The 17,801-nt window shown below is 42.8% G+C and overlaps 1 protein-coding gene across 1 annotated transcript; it reads right to left on the minus strand.

The window, feature by feature from the left end:
* Positions 1-5,158: 5,158 nt before the first annotated feature.
* LOC106610099 (uncharacterized) lies at positions 5,159-17,074 on the minus strand. The gene is made up of 7 exons (XM_014209266.3): positions 16,601-17,074; positions 12,150-12,280; positions 11,812-11,988; positions 9,871-10,035; positions 9,425-9,536; positions 7,658-7,785; positions 5,159-7,226 (listed from the first exon to the last, which is right to left on the minus strand). Exons 1-7 carry the CDS (start codon positions 16,863-16,865, stop codon positions 6,333-6,335), a joined length of 1,872 nt encoding a protein of 623 aa, XP_014064741.3. The 5' UTR covers positions 16,866-17,074; the 3' UTR covers positions 5,159-6,332.
* Between the last annotated feature and the right edge of the window lie 727 nt (positions 17,075-17,801).

Genomic DNA, 17,801 nt, shown 5'->3' on the forward strand with positions numbered 1-17,801 from the left:
AGGGACCTTATAGATAATTGTATGTGTGGGGTACAGAAATGAGGTAGTCATTCAAAAAATCATGTTAAACACTATTATTGCACACAGGGAGTCCATGCATCTTATGTGATCTGCCAAGCAAATTTCTACTGCTTAACTTATTTAGGCTTGGCATAACAAAGGGGTTGAATACTTATTGACTCAAGACATTTCATCTTTTCTTTTGTAATTTGTAAAAAATTCTTAAAACAAAATTCCACTGACATTATGGGGTATTGTGTGTAGATCAGTGAAACAAAATCTCAATTTAATCCATTTTAAATTCAGGCTGTTACGCAACAAAATGTGGAAGTCAAGGTTTGTAAATACTTTCTGAAGTCAAAAGTATTCACTGAGTGTACAAAACATTAAGGAACTGGATCTTTCCATGACAGACTGACCAGGTGAAAGCTATGATCCCTTATTGATGTCACTTGTTAAATCAAATCAAATTTTATTTGTCACATACATGGTTAGCAGATGTTTATGCGAGTGTAGCGAAATGCTTGTGCTTCTGGTTCCGACAATGCAGTAATATCTAACAAGTAATCTAACACTTCCCCAACAACTACCTAATACACACAAATCTAAAGGGGTGAATGAGAATATGTACATGTAAGTATATGGATGAGCAATGGCCGAGCGGCATAGGCAAGGTGCAACAGATGGTATAAAATACAGTATATACATGTGATATGAGATATGTAAACATTATTAAAGTGGCATTATTTAGAGTGGCATTGTATAAAGTGACTAGTGATCCATTTTGTTAAAGTGGCCAGTGATTGGGTCTCAATGTAGGCAGCAACCTCTCTGAGTTAGTGATTGCAGTCTGATGGCCTTGAGATAGAAGCTGTTTTTCAGTCTCTTGGTCCCAGCTTTGAGGCACCTGTACTGACCTCGCCTTCTGGATGGTAGCGGTGTGAACAGGCAGTGGCTCGGGTGGTTGATGTCCTTGATGATCTTTTTGGCCTTCCTGTGACATCAGGTGCTGTAGGTGTCATGGAGGGCAGGTAGTTTGACCCCGGTGATGCGTTGTGCAGACCGCACCACCCTCTGGAGAGCGTTGCGGTTGAGGGCGGTGCAGTTGCCATACCAGGCTGTGATACAGCCTGACAGGATGCTCTCGATTGTGCATCTGTAAAAGATTGTCAGGGTTTTGGGTGACAAGCCACATTTCTTCAGCCTCCTGAGGTTGAAGAGGCGATGTTGCGCCTTCTTCACCACACTGGCTGTGTGGGTGGGCCATTTCAGTTGGTCTGTGATGTGTACGCTGAGGAACTTTAAACTTTCCACCTTCTCCACTACTGTCCCTTCGATGTGGATAGGGGGGTGCTCCCTCTGCTGTTTCCTGAAGTCCATGATCATCTCCTTTGTTTTGAGTGAGAGGTTGTTTTCCTGATACCACACTCAAGCCCACTACTGTTGTGTCGTCTGCAAACTTGATGATTGAGTTGGAGGCGTGCATGGCCACGCAGTCATGGGTGAACAGGGAGCACAGGAGGGTGCTGAGCACGCACCCTTGTGGGGCCCCAGTGTTGAGGGTCTGCAAAGTGGAGATGTTGTTTCCTACCTTCACCACCTGGGGGCGGCCCGTCAAAGTCCAGGACCCAATTGCACAGGGCCTCCAGCTTGATGATGAGCTTGGCGGGTACTATGGTGTTAAATGCTGAGCTGTAGTCAATGAACAGCATTCTTACATAGGTATTCCTTTTGTCCAGATGGGATAGGGCAGTATGCAGTGTGATGGCGATTGCGTCGTCTGTGGACCTGTTGGGGCGGTATGCAAACTGAAGTGGGTCTAGGGTGGCCGGTAAGGTAGAGGTGATATGATCCTTGACTAGTCTCTCAAAGCACTTCATGATGACAGAAGTGAGTGCTACGGGGCAGTAGTCATTTAGTTCAGTTATCTTTGCCTTCTTGGGTACAGGAACAATGGTAGCCATCTTGAAGCATGTGGGGACAACAGACTGGGATATGGAGCAATTGAATATGTCCGTAAACACACCAGCCAGCTGGTCTGCGCTTCAATCTCCACTTCAATCAGTGTAGATGAAGGGGAGGAGACAGGTTAAAGAAGGATTTTTAAGCCTTGAGACAATTGAGATATTGATTGTGTATGTGTGCCATTCAGAGGGTAAATGGACAAAAGATTTAAGTGCCTTTGAACGGGGTATGGTGGTAGGTGACAGGCGCACCGGTTTGTGTCAATAAATGCAAAGCTGCTGGGTTTTTCACGCTCAACAGATTTGCGTGTGTATCTTGAATGGTCCACCACCCAAAGGACATCCAGCCAGCTTGACACAACTGTGGGAAGCATTGGAGTCAACATGGGCCAGCATCCCTATGGAATGCTTTCAACACTTTGTAATGTCCATGTCCCAACGAATTGAGGCTGTTCTGAGGGCAAAAGGAGGCGGTAGAACTCAATATTAGGAAGGTGTTGCTAATGTTTGGTTTACTCAGTGTATATGGTAAATTGACCACAAAATCAACATTTTGCAAGTGCCATCACAGTCTCCGAACTTGCACCCCATTACAAATCTGTGGTTTGAATTGAAGATAGCAGTCCATAAGCGCAGACGAAGGATATCATGGATTTAGAAAGATTCTGTATGGAGAAAAGGTCTATGATTTGTTCTCCAATATCATAAATCATCAGTGTAGACATTTTTATTGTTATTAAATAAAATATGTACCTTTGATAAGAGAGATCAGGAAACCCTCCCCACTCTGTTGATCTGTAGCACATATGAACAGTATTAGACTTATCACAGGAAATAAAAGGTTATTATCAGTACATTAGTTAAATTGGATAACTATTTCACGGACTACAAAAGGAAAACCAGCCACGTCGCGGACACCGACGTCTTGCTTCTGGACAAGCTAAACACCTTCTTCGTCCGCTTTGAGGATAACACAGTGCCACCAACGTGGCCCACTTCCAAGGACTATGGGCTTTCCTCATCCGTTGCCAACGTGAGTAAGACATTTTAGCGTGTTAACTCTCGCAAGACTGCCGGCCCAGACGGGATCCCTAGCCGCTTCCCCAGAGCATGCACAGACCAGCTGGCTGGTGTTAACGGACACTTTCAATCTCTCCCTATCCCAGTCTGCTGTCCCCACATGCTTCAAGATGGCCACCATTGTTGCTGTACCCAAGAAAGCAAAGGTAACTGAACTAAATTACTATTGCCCTGTAGCACTCACTGCTGTCATCATGAAGTGCTTTGAGAGACTAGTCAAGGATCATGTCACCTCTACCTTAACCGTCACCCTAGACCCACTAAAATTTGCTTACCGCCCCAATAGATCCACAAACGATGCAATCGCCATCGCACTGCACACTGCCCTATCCCATCTGGACAAGAGGAATACCTATGTAAGAATGCTGTTCATTGACTATTGCTTAGCATTCAACACCATAGTACCCTCCCGCCAGTTGAGGACTTGTGAGGCATCTGTTTCTCAAACTAGACACTCTAATGTACTTGTCCTCTTGCTCAGTTGTGCATTGGGGCCTCCCCACTCCTCTTTCTACTCTGGTTAGAGCCAGTTTGCGCTGTTCTGTGAAGGGAGTAGTACACAGCGCTGTATGAGATCTTCAGTTTCTTGCCAATTTCTTGCATGGAATAGCCTTCATTTCTCAGAACAAGAACAGACTGACGAGTTTCAGAAGAAAGGACTTTGTTTCTGCCCATTTTGAGCCTGTAATCGAACCCACAAATGCTAATGCTCCGGATACTCAACTAGTCTAAAGGCCAGTTTAATTGCTTCTTTAATCAGCACAACAGTTTTCAGCTGTGCTAACATAATTGCAAAAGGGTTTTCTAATGATCAATTAGCCTTTTAAAATTATAAACTTGGATTAGCTAACACAACATGCCATTGGAACACAAGAGTGATGTTTGCTGATAATGGGCCTCTGTACGCCTACATAGATATTCCATTAAAAATCAGCCGTTTCCAGCTACAATAGTCATTTACAACATTAACAATGTCTACACTGTATTCTGATCAATTTGATGTTACTTCAATGGATAAAACATGTGCTTTTCTTTCAAAAACAAGGACATTTCTAAGTGACCCCAAAGTTTTGTATATTTTCTTACTTCCATTCATTTACTTAGACTTGTGTGTATTGTGTATATGTTGTGAAATTGTTAGATATTACTTGTTAGATATTACTGCACTGTTAGAGCTAGAAACACAAGCATTCCGCTACACTTGCAATAACATCTGCTAAACACGTATGTGACCAATAAAATATTATTTGATTTGGTGAAGTCTCAAACTCCCCTATGGCAGATAGACAAGGATGTACATGTAAACAAATGAATAGCTGAGGGGAGCCTTTCTGAAATAAACAGGCCACATCTGATTTACAAAGTAACTAATATTTCAAGCAACAATATTACACTAACCTCTATCACGATAAGTGCTGGGTTGAGGTTCCACTCCCCTCATCAACAGTGATTGGTTGATCATCTCTCCATGTATTGTGTCCCACTGGCTTTACAAAGCTCCTGTGGCCTCCAGTGAGATGTCCTTCACCTGAGAGAGTTATTGGGCGAAAAGCGGTGGTTAGGTTAACTACTGTCAATGCTCAACGGTATGTTGTACACTATTGACACTGTCTGTAATTGGCAAGGATGTAAGGTAACACTTCTCATAACTTCTTGGTATACTATTTATTGATTGATGTATTGTGTTCCATGTATCACATTGTTTTCAATGAGTAAATAATAGGAAATGCAGTAAATCAAGAATCTGGTTAGAATATGATATTGTGTCTTTGCGCAAGATAACGAAGTAATCAGGTGAATTATTGCATACTATCCAAAAACTGTCCAAGACCCATATGTGGTTAACACATGTAAGTTAACATGCACAGATGGGAACGGGGCAAAATGCACCTCTTGCCATTCCTGTCTTCTGCTAAATGCACCTCTTGCCATTCCTGTCTTCTGCTAAATGTACCTCTTACCATTCCTCTGTATCGGTCGAGGGTCTTAGAATAAAAAACATGAGCTGGCACACACCCAGAAAAATTATTTTGTGTGGAAGTGCTAACTAACGGCGAATAAACTATCAAAATAAAGAGTCGCACACTCCATATATAAACTCTCAGTAATTTATTGGGTAAATCACCAACGTTTCGGCATCACTGTGCCTTCTTCAGGGTCTGACACTCTTTATTTTGATAGTTTATCGGTGGACGATCTTGACAGTATTTGGACAACTGGCGAGGACACGCTATCATGCCCCCTTCAGTTCCAGTACCTGTAGTTTCCGCCGCAATGCCCTGTTTTCATTCTAGCTTTGAGTTACAGTGCCTTCCGAAAGTATTCAGACCCCTTGACTTTTTCCACATTTTGTTACATTACAGCCTTATTCTAAATAAAAAAAAAAATAATGTTATCCCTTCATCAATCTACACACAATACCCGATAATAACAAAGCAAAAACAGGTTTTTAGAAATTATTGCTAATTTATTACAAATATAAAACTGAAATATCACATTTACACAAGTATTCAGACCCTTTACTCAGTACTTTGTTAAAGCACCTTTGGCAGCGATTTCAGCCCTGAGTCTTCTTGGGTATAATGCTACAAGCTTGGCACACTTGTATTTGGGAAATTTCTCCCATTCCTCTCTGCAGATCCTCTCAAGCTCTGTCGGGTTGGATGGGGAGCGTAGCTGCACAGTTATTTTCAGGTCTCTCCAGAAATGGTTGATCGGTTTCAAGTCCAGGCTCTGGCTGGGTCACTCAAGGACATTCAGAGACTTGTCCTGAAGCCACTCCTGCATTGTCTTGGCTGTGTGCTTAGGGTCGTTGTCCTGTTGGAAGATGAATCTTCACCCCAGCTTGAGGTCCTGAGTGCTCTGGAGCAGGTTTTCATCAAGGATCTCTGTACTTTGCTCCATTATCTTTGCCTCGATCCTCACTAGTCTCACAGTCCCTGGCGCTGAAAGACATCCCCACAGCATGATGCTGCTACCGTCATGCTTCACCGTAGGGATGGTGCCAGGTTTCCTCCAGACGCGCTGCTTAGCATTCAGGCCAAAGAGTTCAATCTTGGTTTCATCAGACCAGAGAATATTGAACTATACTTGTTCTAGCCTACGTTTACTATCTCTCTAAAAAACAGTTATTAACACAAGCCTGTTAAGTAATTCAAAGTTAAAGGGGTTAATAAGGGGTATGCGGTTAATTACCCTCTTATCCCAAGACACTAAACATTATAACTATAATGTGTCAGATAAAGAATGATTCCCAGATATCCCCTGTGTACATCTCAAGACACACTGCTACGATTTCTCCCCATTGTGGACACTCCTATGTCTGATAAGGCTACTCAGGAAGGAGAAGCTCTTGTGACACAATTTGCAATTGAAGCTGTCCTTGGTGTGAACAGTCTGGTGCTGCTTCACATACCTTGCCTCAGCAAAGCACTTCCCACACGTGGGGCAGGCATACGGCTTGTCGGCGTCCGTCCTAATGCTCGGCCTCCCACATTGTGAGCCAATGACACCGGAGGCAGTAGAAGCAGGAGCCACCACCCTCAGGTGGTTAGTCTTTGAGCTCCCTCCTTGACCTCTAGCCATTGTTTGGGTGTTGTTGGGATTGTGTGTTGTGTTATAGGCTAGGTACCTCTTATGGTGAACACCCATCCTGACCCTGTCTGTATTGGTGGGGTAAACCTGAGGTAAGTGAGGAAGGCTAGACCCAGGCCTTCTATGAACCAAGTCACCAGGCATTGGACGAGGCCCTGAAGGAGAAGACAGACTTGCTGATAGACTACCACCAGGGGGGGCTACCATCACTCTCTGTGAAGACTGAAGCCCAGGGTGACCTGCTCTGTTCATCATGGATACTGTGGTGTTTGTATAATAGGAACAGGAGGGTCCATCTCTATCAGCCCTAGACTGCAGACTGGATCCCTGACTGGAGCCTTTGTCTCTCTGATGACCACCAGGACTGAGGTGGTTCAGTCCTCCTGTCCACTGGTTGTGTTCTGTGTAGTGGTTGTGGTGGTGTCTCTGTCCCTCACGGTTGGGTCCTAGTTCCGACTCGGGAAGGAAGAGTGATGGCTCCAGATCCAGGGTTATGATCCGGGGCCAGGGTTTGTGACCAGCCGCCTCAGATGTCCAGTCTCTTCCGTCAGCAACACCAGACATCAGCAGGTCCTCATGGACTGCAGACTGTAAACAGAAAAGCATAAAGGTTTATATAAGAAACTCTTTGCTGTACACACAGAAGCATGACATGATATTATAAAATGTTAACCACAGTCAAGTACCTAACAATATGAGCCATTGGAGTTTACTATGAAACAAGGTCCATATGTGTTGATTCAAGAATGAAATATGTTTTGGTTCGACTGAGATGAGGGAAACTCAGTCTCTGTAATAATACAAAAATAACCAAGTCAGTCAGCACAGCTACCTGTTCTCTCCCCCCGCATACAGACACCTCCCTGTCCCCACAGACCAAATCTACACCTCACCCTGATCTCAGCCAGTCTGTTGTCATGGAGACTAAGTTTGGTTGTTGTTTTGTGTTCGACTGTCTTTTTCTGGTTAACACTGTTGTTCCCCAGCCCAGAGTTGAGGATGCTGTCCCATCCACTGACCTCCACTATGTCACCTCTGGTCCTGGCCTCCTCGGTAATGTCGTCCCCTGGGCCCTTGGCTGCACCCGTCTGGGTCTGGGAATCCAAGACGGCCGACCAGTCTCCTCTGTTAGCCTCCAGCCAACCACCTGCAGGAAGAGGTTACAAAATAGACTTTACAAACATGGCAGTGTCATGACGTTGGCCTCTTTGAGTACAGGGAGGACAGTTGACCCCCTCCCCCTTGCACCATCCCCCAACCTACCTTCCCCCACCCAGGCCCTGTGTGAAAGGGTTGTAAAAACTCTAAGAGGAGAATCTCTTGCCACATGGCCCATAGAGAGACACAGGAAATTCTTCCAACTCACAGAATTGGGGAGCCAAGCGACCTTTGTGTTCTGGAGAAGGTATGGAAGATTGGTGAAGAATCCAGCTACGAACTGGTCCGCTTGGTACAATTTTGTGATACTCAGAAGAGACAATATAGCCATATTACCATAAAACGGTTTATATAATAGCCTCAGCCTTGAGACTTGCATCCACATGGTTGTATAAAATGTATTAATAAGGATAAAGCTATTTGTAATACATTGAGATGCTATGGACTGATGTTAATGTGATAGAATTGTATTTCTGTACCAAGCTTAACTCAGTCATCGGCACGCCCCCAGGGACACAGACAGGACCAGGCGTCATGTGACATGTTCACTATAAAACTATACCCTGATCTACTTCCTTCAGACCCGGCCTCCACTCCATTGCGAGTTGGCCAATAGGTTTGACTATCCAAGTACTCTACTGAAAGTGAACTATACCACGTGGTTAACTTTTAGACTATTGATACCGACAGAATAAGAACAAGTCTTTGATATTAATTATTAGTCTGCAGCTAAGTAAATTATATCATTGAACGCGAAGACCAACGAAACATCCATTCTATGACGACATTAATGAATGTCGCTTTGAAAGATCCATTCTAACCGAGAGAGAGAGAGAGAGAGAGAGAGAGAGAGAGAGAGAGAGAGAGAGAGAGAGAGGGAGAACTCTCCAACAGAACGACGCTCCAACAAGGATCCCGACGACACACTGAGCGTAAATATATATTGATTGCAATTGTTCTCAAATGAGTGAGCGTTCATGTGCAAAGGATTAGCATGTCAATTGTTAATATTAATGAACTCTTTGTACCTCCTCAGCTGAACATTTTATGACCCATTGTTCTACAAGACACCAGCCATGCCTGTTAGCCACTAGGGCACATTACTCTACCAATTCTTTGTGATGATAATTACTGTTTGTATACTTTATGTGAATTACTTAGTTTAGTAAATAAATGATTTTAAGACAATTGATGTATGGATGACTCTTAGTAAAGACTGGGTTCATGCAGATACAACAATTTACGACGTTTGGAATGAGACTGGACGCGAGGTAAAATACACCATTTAAACCAGAAGATAATCGGCCTATACTATAATAGAATATAATATATGTTATAATATAGGAAAGTTATATTAGGAAAATTATAACTTTGTAATCTGAATCATTTCCTTGGTGCCCCGATCTCCTAGTTAATTACAATTAAACGATGAACCAGTTTGATCGCGTGATAATAATTACAGGGAGTTAATTGATAAACATGTCTTCAGTTTAATGGTACCCCCAAAGACACGACAGCAGAGAACTCTACATATGGAGTTTTTCTTTATCAATTACCTGGTCAAGTTAAGATGTGTGTTTTTGTATGCAAACATAAGTTGCTCTATGCTATAATTATTTCTCCCTTACCTTGCTCCCCCATCTTTAGTCCACTCAGCAGATCAATGCTCTCTGGTTCATCTTCTATTGTCTCCTCTTTGACCAGCAACAGATCAGGCTTCCCATCCTCCATGTCTACTGACTGTAAGAGATACAGAGTGAGAGGATGTTGGATCAAGAAATCTGATATGAGCACCCTGCTATGGAGCATCTTCTGATTGGGCAAAGAGGGATTGCTTTGAGTACTATGCAAACATGTTAGTTGATTTGATTACTTGACACTCTTTCATGGTTTGATAATTCAAACATAAGGTCCCACACTTAAGACAACATTCATCTAGACCTGGGCCCGTACCTAGAAAGAGTCTCAAAGTAGAAGTGCTGATCAAGGATCAGGTCCTTATCTATCTACATAGTCTAATTCATTAGGATCTAAAAGGCAAAACCATTCAGACAGTAGTTCACAGTGGGCTCACCTCAGTGAGACTGTGTGTGGTCCTGTGCTGCTCAGCTGGTTCCTCTGTGGGTTCAGGAGGAGGTGTAGTCTGGTTGTCCTCCGTCACCATGGTCTCCTCAGGGTTCCCCAGACCCTCCTCACAACCATCCTCCTTCACCAGCAGCACCTCTGGACCCTCATCCTCCTGGAAGAGACAGGTGATGCAGATTACACAGACATACACTCCCTCAGGTACGTACACACAGATAATAAACACACTTTCAACATGGAGTGTTTATCCATCCCCACTACATGAGTCCTATACTGTAGTTATAGAATGACTTCACTGTTGTTAAACCCATCATGGTGGACATAAATATGATGGGTGGGTAAATATGAGTCAGCTATGATAAGTAAAAAGTAATCATCAGACAAACTTGACTAAACTATATAGAATTGTACAGTAAGTGTTATTGTGTAAGTATATTTAAGTGTATATTGGTTATAAAGCACTGTCAGGTGTATGCAGAATAGGGTGAGATCAGATGTGATGTATACTGACAAATCAATGAAAGTCTTGGAATTAAAAGTCCCATTTTGTGTTTATTAAACATAAACAAGTTTTAAATACACTATATATGAATACCACATATACACATATCAACAAAAAATGTATAACTTGCATACATTTTCTCATGAAAAATGTATTGGAAAAACATTTTGTAGTTTAATAGAAGTAATGAAATAGACATTTGTGAACATCATATAGCCTACACAGTACAAACACAATATGTATCAGACTTTAGGATTATATATCACACAATGTCTGGATGCAATATTCTACCCAGGAATATTCAACAATGAAATCTGTTAATCCAAATGTATCTGTGGACCTTTTCTGCTGACAACCGTGAAAATGTAAATTTGTCTTTAATGCAGTGTTTGATGTAAATGTCAGAAGCTATAGAGTGGAATGGTTTTTCTGCTGGTGTATCCTGAGGTAGCTCCTCTCTGAGAACCTCTTCCTGCAGTGAGTACAGGCAAACGGCCTCTCTCGCGTGTGGACCATATGGTGCCTCTTCAGCTGGTCCTGGCGGGAGAACCGCTTCTCACACTGGGGGCAGCTGTAGGGTTTCTCCCCTGAGTGGACCCTCTGGTGCCTCTTCAGGTCACCAGCCTGGGCAAAGCACATGTGACACTGGGTACAGCTGAAGGGTTTCTCCCCAGTGTGGACCCTCTTGTGGATCTCCACCTTCTGGGGGCAGCTGAAGCCTTTGTTACAGAACATGCAGAGGAACCGTTTCTCTTTACTATTGCCTGATGTGGCTCCCCCTCCCTGAGCTCTAGACCTGTCGTTTGAGTTCAATACCTGATCGAAAAGGATGTGGCTGTGTGAATCAGAAGGCCCCATCGACGTGGACACTGGGTCGCGATCCCTGAACGCGTGTAAAAGGGAGTGGGTGGCGACATTTTGATTTGTCTCTAAGCTTTCCCTGTAGTCTAAGAAATCTCTGCCCTGCGAGTGTCCGTCTCCTAAGTGACCATTCCATGTGGGAGGTACATTGCCCTCCAATTTTACAGTCACCTCATCTACGACTAAACCCTCACTTTTCTTATCTAGACACCCTTCAGAGTATACACTACTACTGTACCGGTTCCATTCCCCTCTAGACAGATCAGTCTGTGTCTCTAAACCCAAGGGCATGTTACCAGGGTCCATCTCTGTAGCGTAAGAACAAGACAGATCATCAACGCCAGTGTCTAATGCGTCACCATCTCCATCTCCACGGGAATGATCCATCCTCTGGCTCTGGTGAAATACCGGTAGGTACTCTGAGCCGGAAGCAGGAGGACAGCCCAGTCTCCCAAGTCTCTCTGGGTCTGATCTGTGGTCAGATCCTGTGTGTAAGAGCCTGTGTGTTACAGTTAAAGTCTCGGTGTCTGTCTTTGACTTGAGGACGGCGTTCGGCGTTCCACTGACCTCCAAGATGCTGCGTCTGGTCCTGGCCTGGGGCACGGCAGCGGTGTGTAGGTCCTCCGTGGCTACAGGGGGCATCACCCCAGCCGCTGTTTCAGTCTGGATGTCTCTGCTGTGCCGTGGGTCCTTCTCTCCTTCAGTCCTCTCCTGCTTGACCCCAGGACCTGCAGCCTCTGCAGACTGACAAGAAGAGAGGAGGTTATTATCGGTACATGAGTTGAATTGGATAACAATGTGGTAGTGAAGTCTCAAAGTCTCCTATGGCAAATAGATGAATAGCTGACTAAAAACGGGCCACATTTGATGTACTGTCACTGTTAATGTTACATTATGACACTAACCTCTATCACGATAACATGCTGGGTTGAGGTTCCACTCCCCTCATCAACAGTGATTGGTTGGTCATCTCTCCATGTATTGTGTCCTGCTGGCTTCACAAAGCTCCTGTGGCCTCCAGTGAGATGTCCTTCACCTGAGAGAGTGATTGGGGGAAACGGGTGGTTAAGTTAGGTACTGTCAATGCTATATTGTGCACTTGACACTGTCTACAAGTGTCCCTTCTCATAAATTCTTGACATACTATTTATTGATTGATTGATTATGTTCCATGCATTACATATTTTAATTGAGTATGACAATAGGAAATTCAGTAAATCAAGAATCTGGTTAGAATATGATAATATGAATTGAGTTAGAATATAATATTGTGTCTCTGTGTTAGAATAATTCATTCTTAATTGACCTGCCTGGTAAATACATTTTTTTGCAAGATAGCTAAGTAATCAGGGGAAGTACTACATCAGTTCCGGCCCCAGGCACAAGTGACATAAGCGGTCACTTAGGGGCCCCATCCACTAGTGCCCCCCCCAAAAAGTATATATGGAGTGCCTTGAGAAAGTATTGACACCCCTTGACTTTTTCCACATTTTGTTGTGTTACAGCCTGAATTTAAAATTAACTAAACTTGGATTTTTTGGGGGGGTCACTGGTCTACAAACAATACCCCATAATGTCAAAGTGGAATTATGTTTTGGGGATTTTTTTAAAACAAATTAAATTAAGAGAGTAAAGTAATAAGTATTCAAGCATAAATAAGTTCAGGATAAACATTTTCTTAACAGGTCACATAATAAGTTGTATGGACTCACTTTGTGTGCAATAATAGTGTTTAACATTCTTTTTTTTAATGAATAACTCATCTCTGTACCCCACACATAGAATTATCTGTAAGGTCTCAGTCGAAGAAGTGAATTGAAAACACAGATTCAACCACAAAGACCAGGGAGGTTTTCGAAATACCTTGCAAAGAAGGGCACTTATTGGTAGATGGATAAAAAAAAACTAAACATGCATTGAATATCCCTTTGAACATGGTGAAGTTATGAATTACACTTTGAATGGTGTATCAATACACCCAGTCACTACAAAGATACAGGTGCCCTTACTAACTCAGTTGCCAAAGAGGAAGAAAACCGCTTATGGTTTAATGACTGTGATAGGAAAAACTGAGGATGGATCAACAACATCAGTCTGCTTTCCAACAGACACAGGGAGATTAATTTACCTTTCAGCAGGACAATAACCTTAAACACAAGGACAAATCTACACTGGAGTTGCTTACCAAGAAGACAGTGAATGTTCCTGAGTGGCTGTGTTTAATTTTCTTAAATCTATGGCAAGAAGAACTGAAAACTACAACAACTTATTTGAACAACAACCTATTTGACAGAGCTTGAACCATTTTTAATAATTAGCAAATGTTGCACAATCCAGGTGTGGAATGCTTTTAGAGACTTACCCAGAAAGACTCACAGCTGTCATCGCTGCCAAAGGTAAGTCTACAAAGTATTGACTCAGGGGTGTGAATACTTGTGTAAATTAGATATTTCTGTATTTCATTTTCAATACATTTGCTAAGATTTTCAAAAACATGTTTTCAGTTTGTTATTATGGTGTAGTGTGTAGATTGGTGAGAAGCAATTATAATTAAATCCATTTTGAATTCATGCTGTAACACAACAAAATGTGGAATAAGCCAAGTGGTATGAATACTTGAACGGCCAGTTTATTAGGTATAGCGCCTCATTCACGAAAATGTGACAACGGAAGGCAGGCTTCATAAGTGCCGCACACACCACTTGGAGGCAGTATGCATTTTGAAAACATTTTCTGTACCCCATGGCAACACGTGTAGAATTGCAGGAAATTAACTCTAAAACATTCTCTGCCCTCCAACTTTTGCGTATGGCCCCCAAAAGGTTAGGGCCAGCCCCAGTGCTGCCAGAAAACGTGTGGCGAGACAGTATTTGTCCCAGTACTTTTCAATTTCAAAGCAGCAGCAGCAACAAATGCGTTTACCAGACATATTCATTAGTTAATGTCATAGAAAAAATGTTTTGCAACGGAAAAGAAAGCAGACGTTTCTTTTTGGACAAGTTTTCATAGTACCTCCCCCAATTTCAGCCTGTTTTCCTCCGTTTTGTCTAGTGACGCGGTAGCCCCATGCTTGTTGTGACAGGTGGATTCACAGTGGTCTCCTAGCTACAGCCTCCAAAGCCTCATCAACCACTCCTCTCAACAACTAGTTTGGTTGCACCAGCACCTCGTCAAAGACGGTACAGTATGAAGATAGGCAGAAACGGCTTATCCAATAGAAATCCCTGATCACGCATGTAGGCGACGTCATTGCAACGTTGGCTAGCTTTACTCATGCGCAGAAATATGTAGTCGAGGTAATATGTACATGTAGGTAGAGTTAAAGTGACTATGCATAGATAATAAACAGAGTAGCAGCAGCATAACAGAGAGGAGGGGGGAAGGGGGGGACAATGGAAATAGTCTGGGTAGCCATTTGATTAGCTGTTCAGGAGTCTTATGGCTTAGGGGTAGAAGCTGTTAAGAAAACTTTTGGACCTAGACTTGGTGCTCCGGTACCACTTGCTGTGCGGTAGCAGAGAGAACAGTCGATGACTAGGGTGACCATTTTTAGGGCCTTCCTCTGACACCGCCTGGCATAGTGGTCCTGGAAGGCAGGAAGCTTGGCCCCAGTGATGTACTGGGCCGTTAGCACTACCCTCTGTAGTGCCTTGCGGTCGGAGGCCGAGCAGTTGCCATAGCAGGCAGTGATGCAACCAGTCAGGATGCTCTCGATGGTGCAGCTGTAGAACTTTTTGAGGATCCATGCCAAATCTTTTCAGTCTCCTTAGGGGGAATAGGCTTTGTTCCAGAAACAGCCTACCCGACCACTCGGAGGCGTCCGCATGGTCCTAAAGCACACCGTTGCCTCGTTTTGTATCACATTCCAATGATAAAACTGGGGGGGACAAAAATGCAATTTCAGAATGTGGAGGGGACGTGTGTCCCCAGTGATAGTTGCATCCCCTGATTTAGACTCAGAGAATAAATGTGTTTGGCACAGGATAAAGATTAAACGATCTGCTGCTGCTACCCAAGATCAAGGGATACTGAAGTTCCTGAAAAGGTTAGTCAGCCAGTTTATTAGTCCAGTAATGTTTGTTTGCATAATATTTTATTTCCACTGCTGGTGATTATTCAAATGTTTCTGGAGCAAATTTCCCTGCCTTAAAAGTAAAAAACCTACAAATTCCACCACAGCGCAGTCTACACAGACAATGTGAACACATTTGTCCAACCATAACAGATGCATAGCTAATGCAGAAAGAGAGAATTGCTGGATTCTAGCACCACCATAACCTTCGCAAATACAGAGATAGGCAGCCATCAGGGCGTCAGTCTTGATTACCAAAGTAATTTTCCAATTGTTTCGTTCTGAACAGAACCATCCTTTTTTTGGTTCCGTTCCACTGTTCCGACCAGCAAAATACATTTGTGAACCGGTTCGGACCAAAGAAAAATACCGGATTATATACTTCCTTTTTAAACCTATGAAATATAATTTTGTTATTTTCCGGTTTTCTGTTCTGTTCCCTGAACTGGTAATGCAGGTTTGGTTAGAAGAGTGCAATAGAATGAGTGATATTCAATAAAATATACTGAAAAGGGGGATATTATTTTCAATTAAACTTTAGAAAGTAGTTGATTTAATGATTGAATATATGGATTTTACAGGCAATCAGTTCCTACAGTGAGCACCAGGAAACCAATCTCTGGTGGGACAGATTGAGCCCAGGACAACAACACAAGGTTAGTGGTTTTATGACTTACACATAAAAAACTGTTACAAAGTATACTGTGAGTGTTAAATGTAACCCTGCCTTACATAAAGATTACAGAATGAATAATTGCAGAAGAGCACTGTAATTAGATGAACAAATAGGTTTCGTGACATTAAATTAAGACTTTCAAACCTGTCTGCTTAACATTGTGTATAGAGTGAAATGAATATTTAAAGACATTGTAACCATTCTTTGCATAACGCTCAGCCCTGCTATAGTAGTTCACTAAACTACAGAGCATGGTGTCCATTAAAGTTGTCTTCTCTGGCTCTTTTGATATCTGATTTAGAATGAATAACAACAAGGTTTGCGGTAGTTTGAAAGGGTTTGATCCACCTTAGGCCAGGAGTGTTTCCAATTCACATGACCCCAAAAAGTCCAAGCCCTATAGTCATAACACAGATGAAAAGGGAAGCTATCTATAACAATATTTTGTCATAGCCTAGGAATAGGACCCAGAGTTTTACCTGACCAGGAAAAACTCAAAACAATCAACCCGTCTATTGCATACTATCCAAAAACGGACCAAGTCACAATTCTGGGTAACATCTGAACACATGCGCAGAGGGGAGCTGGACAATTTATGCAAAATGTACCTCTTGCCATTCCTCTGTATCGGTCGAGGATCTTGACACTACTGGGACGACTGGTAAGGACGCGCTCCCGTGCCACCTTCAGTTCCAATATCTGTAGTTTCCGCCGCAATCCCCTGTTTTCTTTCTGGCTTTGAGACATTTCCAAACGAAACACTGCATAGTCGTCGTCTACGAGTTTACAGATCTCTGCCACGGCTGCATTCGCTAGCACCTCTATGATGGAGGCTATTTGAGTGTGAAAACCCATACAATTAACGTTAGCCATTGTTGTTAGCGGCTACCTAGCTAAATAACATCTATCAACCAAGTCCTGTCTCCAACGCGAATTAATAACTACCTGAGGTAAGTATGTAATGCTGTGCATTTAAATTAGTCATATTTTGAGTTCCATTGTGTTAATAAACTTCTAAATAACAATAAAACCGCTAACGTGGAAATGGTTATTGGTCACTGTTTACTTCTGTTTACTACTACTACTACTTCTTCTTTGATGAAGTTTAACGGCAGTTGGCATCCAATAAATGTTGCCTTACCGCCACCTACTAGACTGGAGTATAACTCCCTTATACTTTGCTTTAAACAATTGTTTAATAAGAATAATACAACAAATACCCTACCATCTAACACTACACTCACACAAAAATTAAATAATAATAATAAAAACATACTCCACTATTTAAAATCTATTTAGTCCTACTCCAGGCCAACAGCCTGAAAGGATGGGACACCACCACTTAACACACCCTGTAACTCTTCTGATGTCAAGTCTCACACACCCAAATACCTCTCTGCAGCTGCCACCACAAAAATCCAATATTACTGAAACATATCACTTGTTGGTTTATCCCTCTGTACTGGTACAGAGCTACAACTCACACCACTCCTCTCAGGATCACCCCCCTTGACCCATCTTCCTCTACTTTCTTCACTGCCTTAGCATAAAACAACTCTGACCCTGGAAACCTCAACCTGCCTCTCTCACACTGGACATTTCTGATCCCCAGCCCCATGGGCACCCCTACAATTAACACATAGCACTACTTTTCCCAATGCTACACATTCCTTTGTCTCATGCCCTTCCGCACACTTCTCACACCTAGGAACCTCCCTACACACTGCTGTCACATGCCCATTAGCTTGACACCTGTATTAACATAATGTATTCAGCACAAAAGCTCATACAGGATAACTTATATCCTAA

Source organism: Salmo salar, chromosome 08 (assembly GCF_965601325.2).
Source record: "Salmo salar chromosome 08, fSalSal1, whole genome shotgun sequence".
Taxonomy (NCBI): domain Eukaryota; kingdom Metazoa; phylum Chordata; class Actinopteri; order Salmoniformes; family Salmonidae; genus Salmo; species Salmo salar.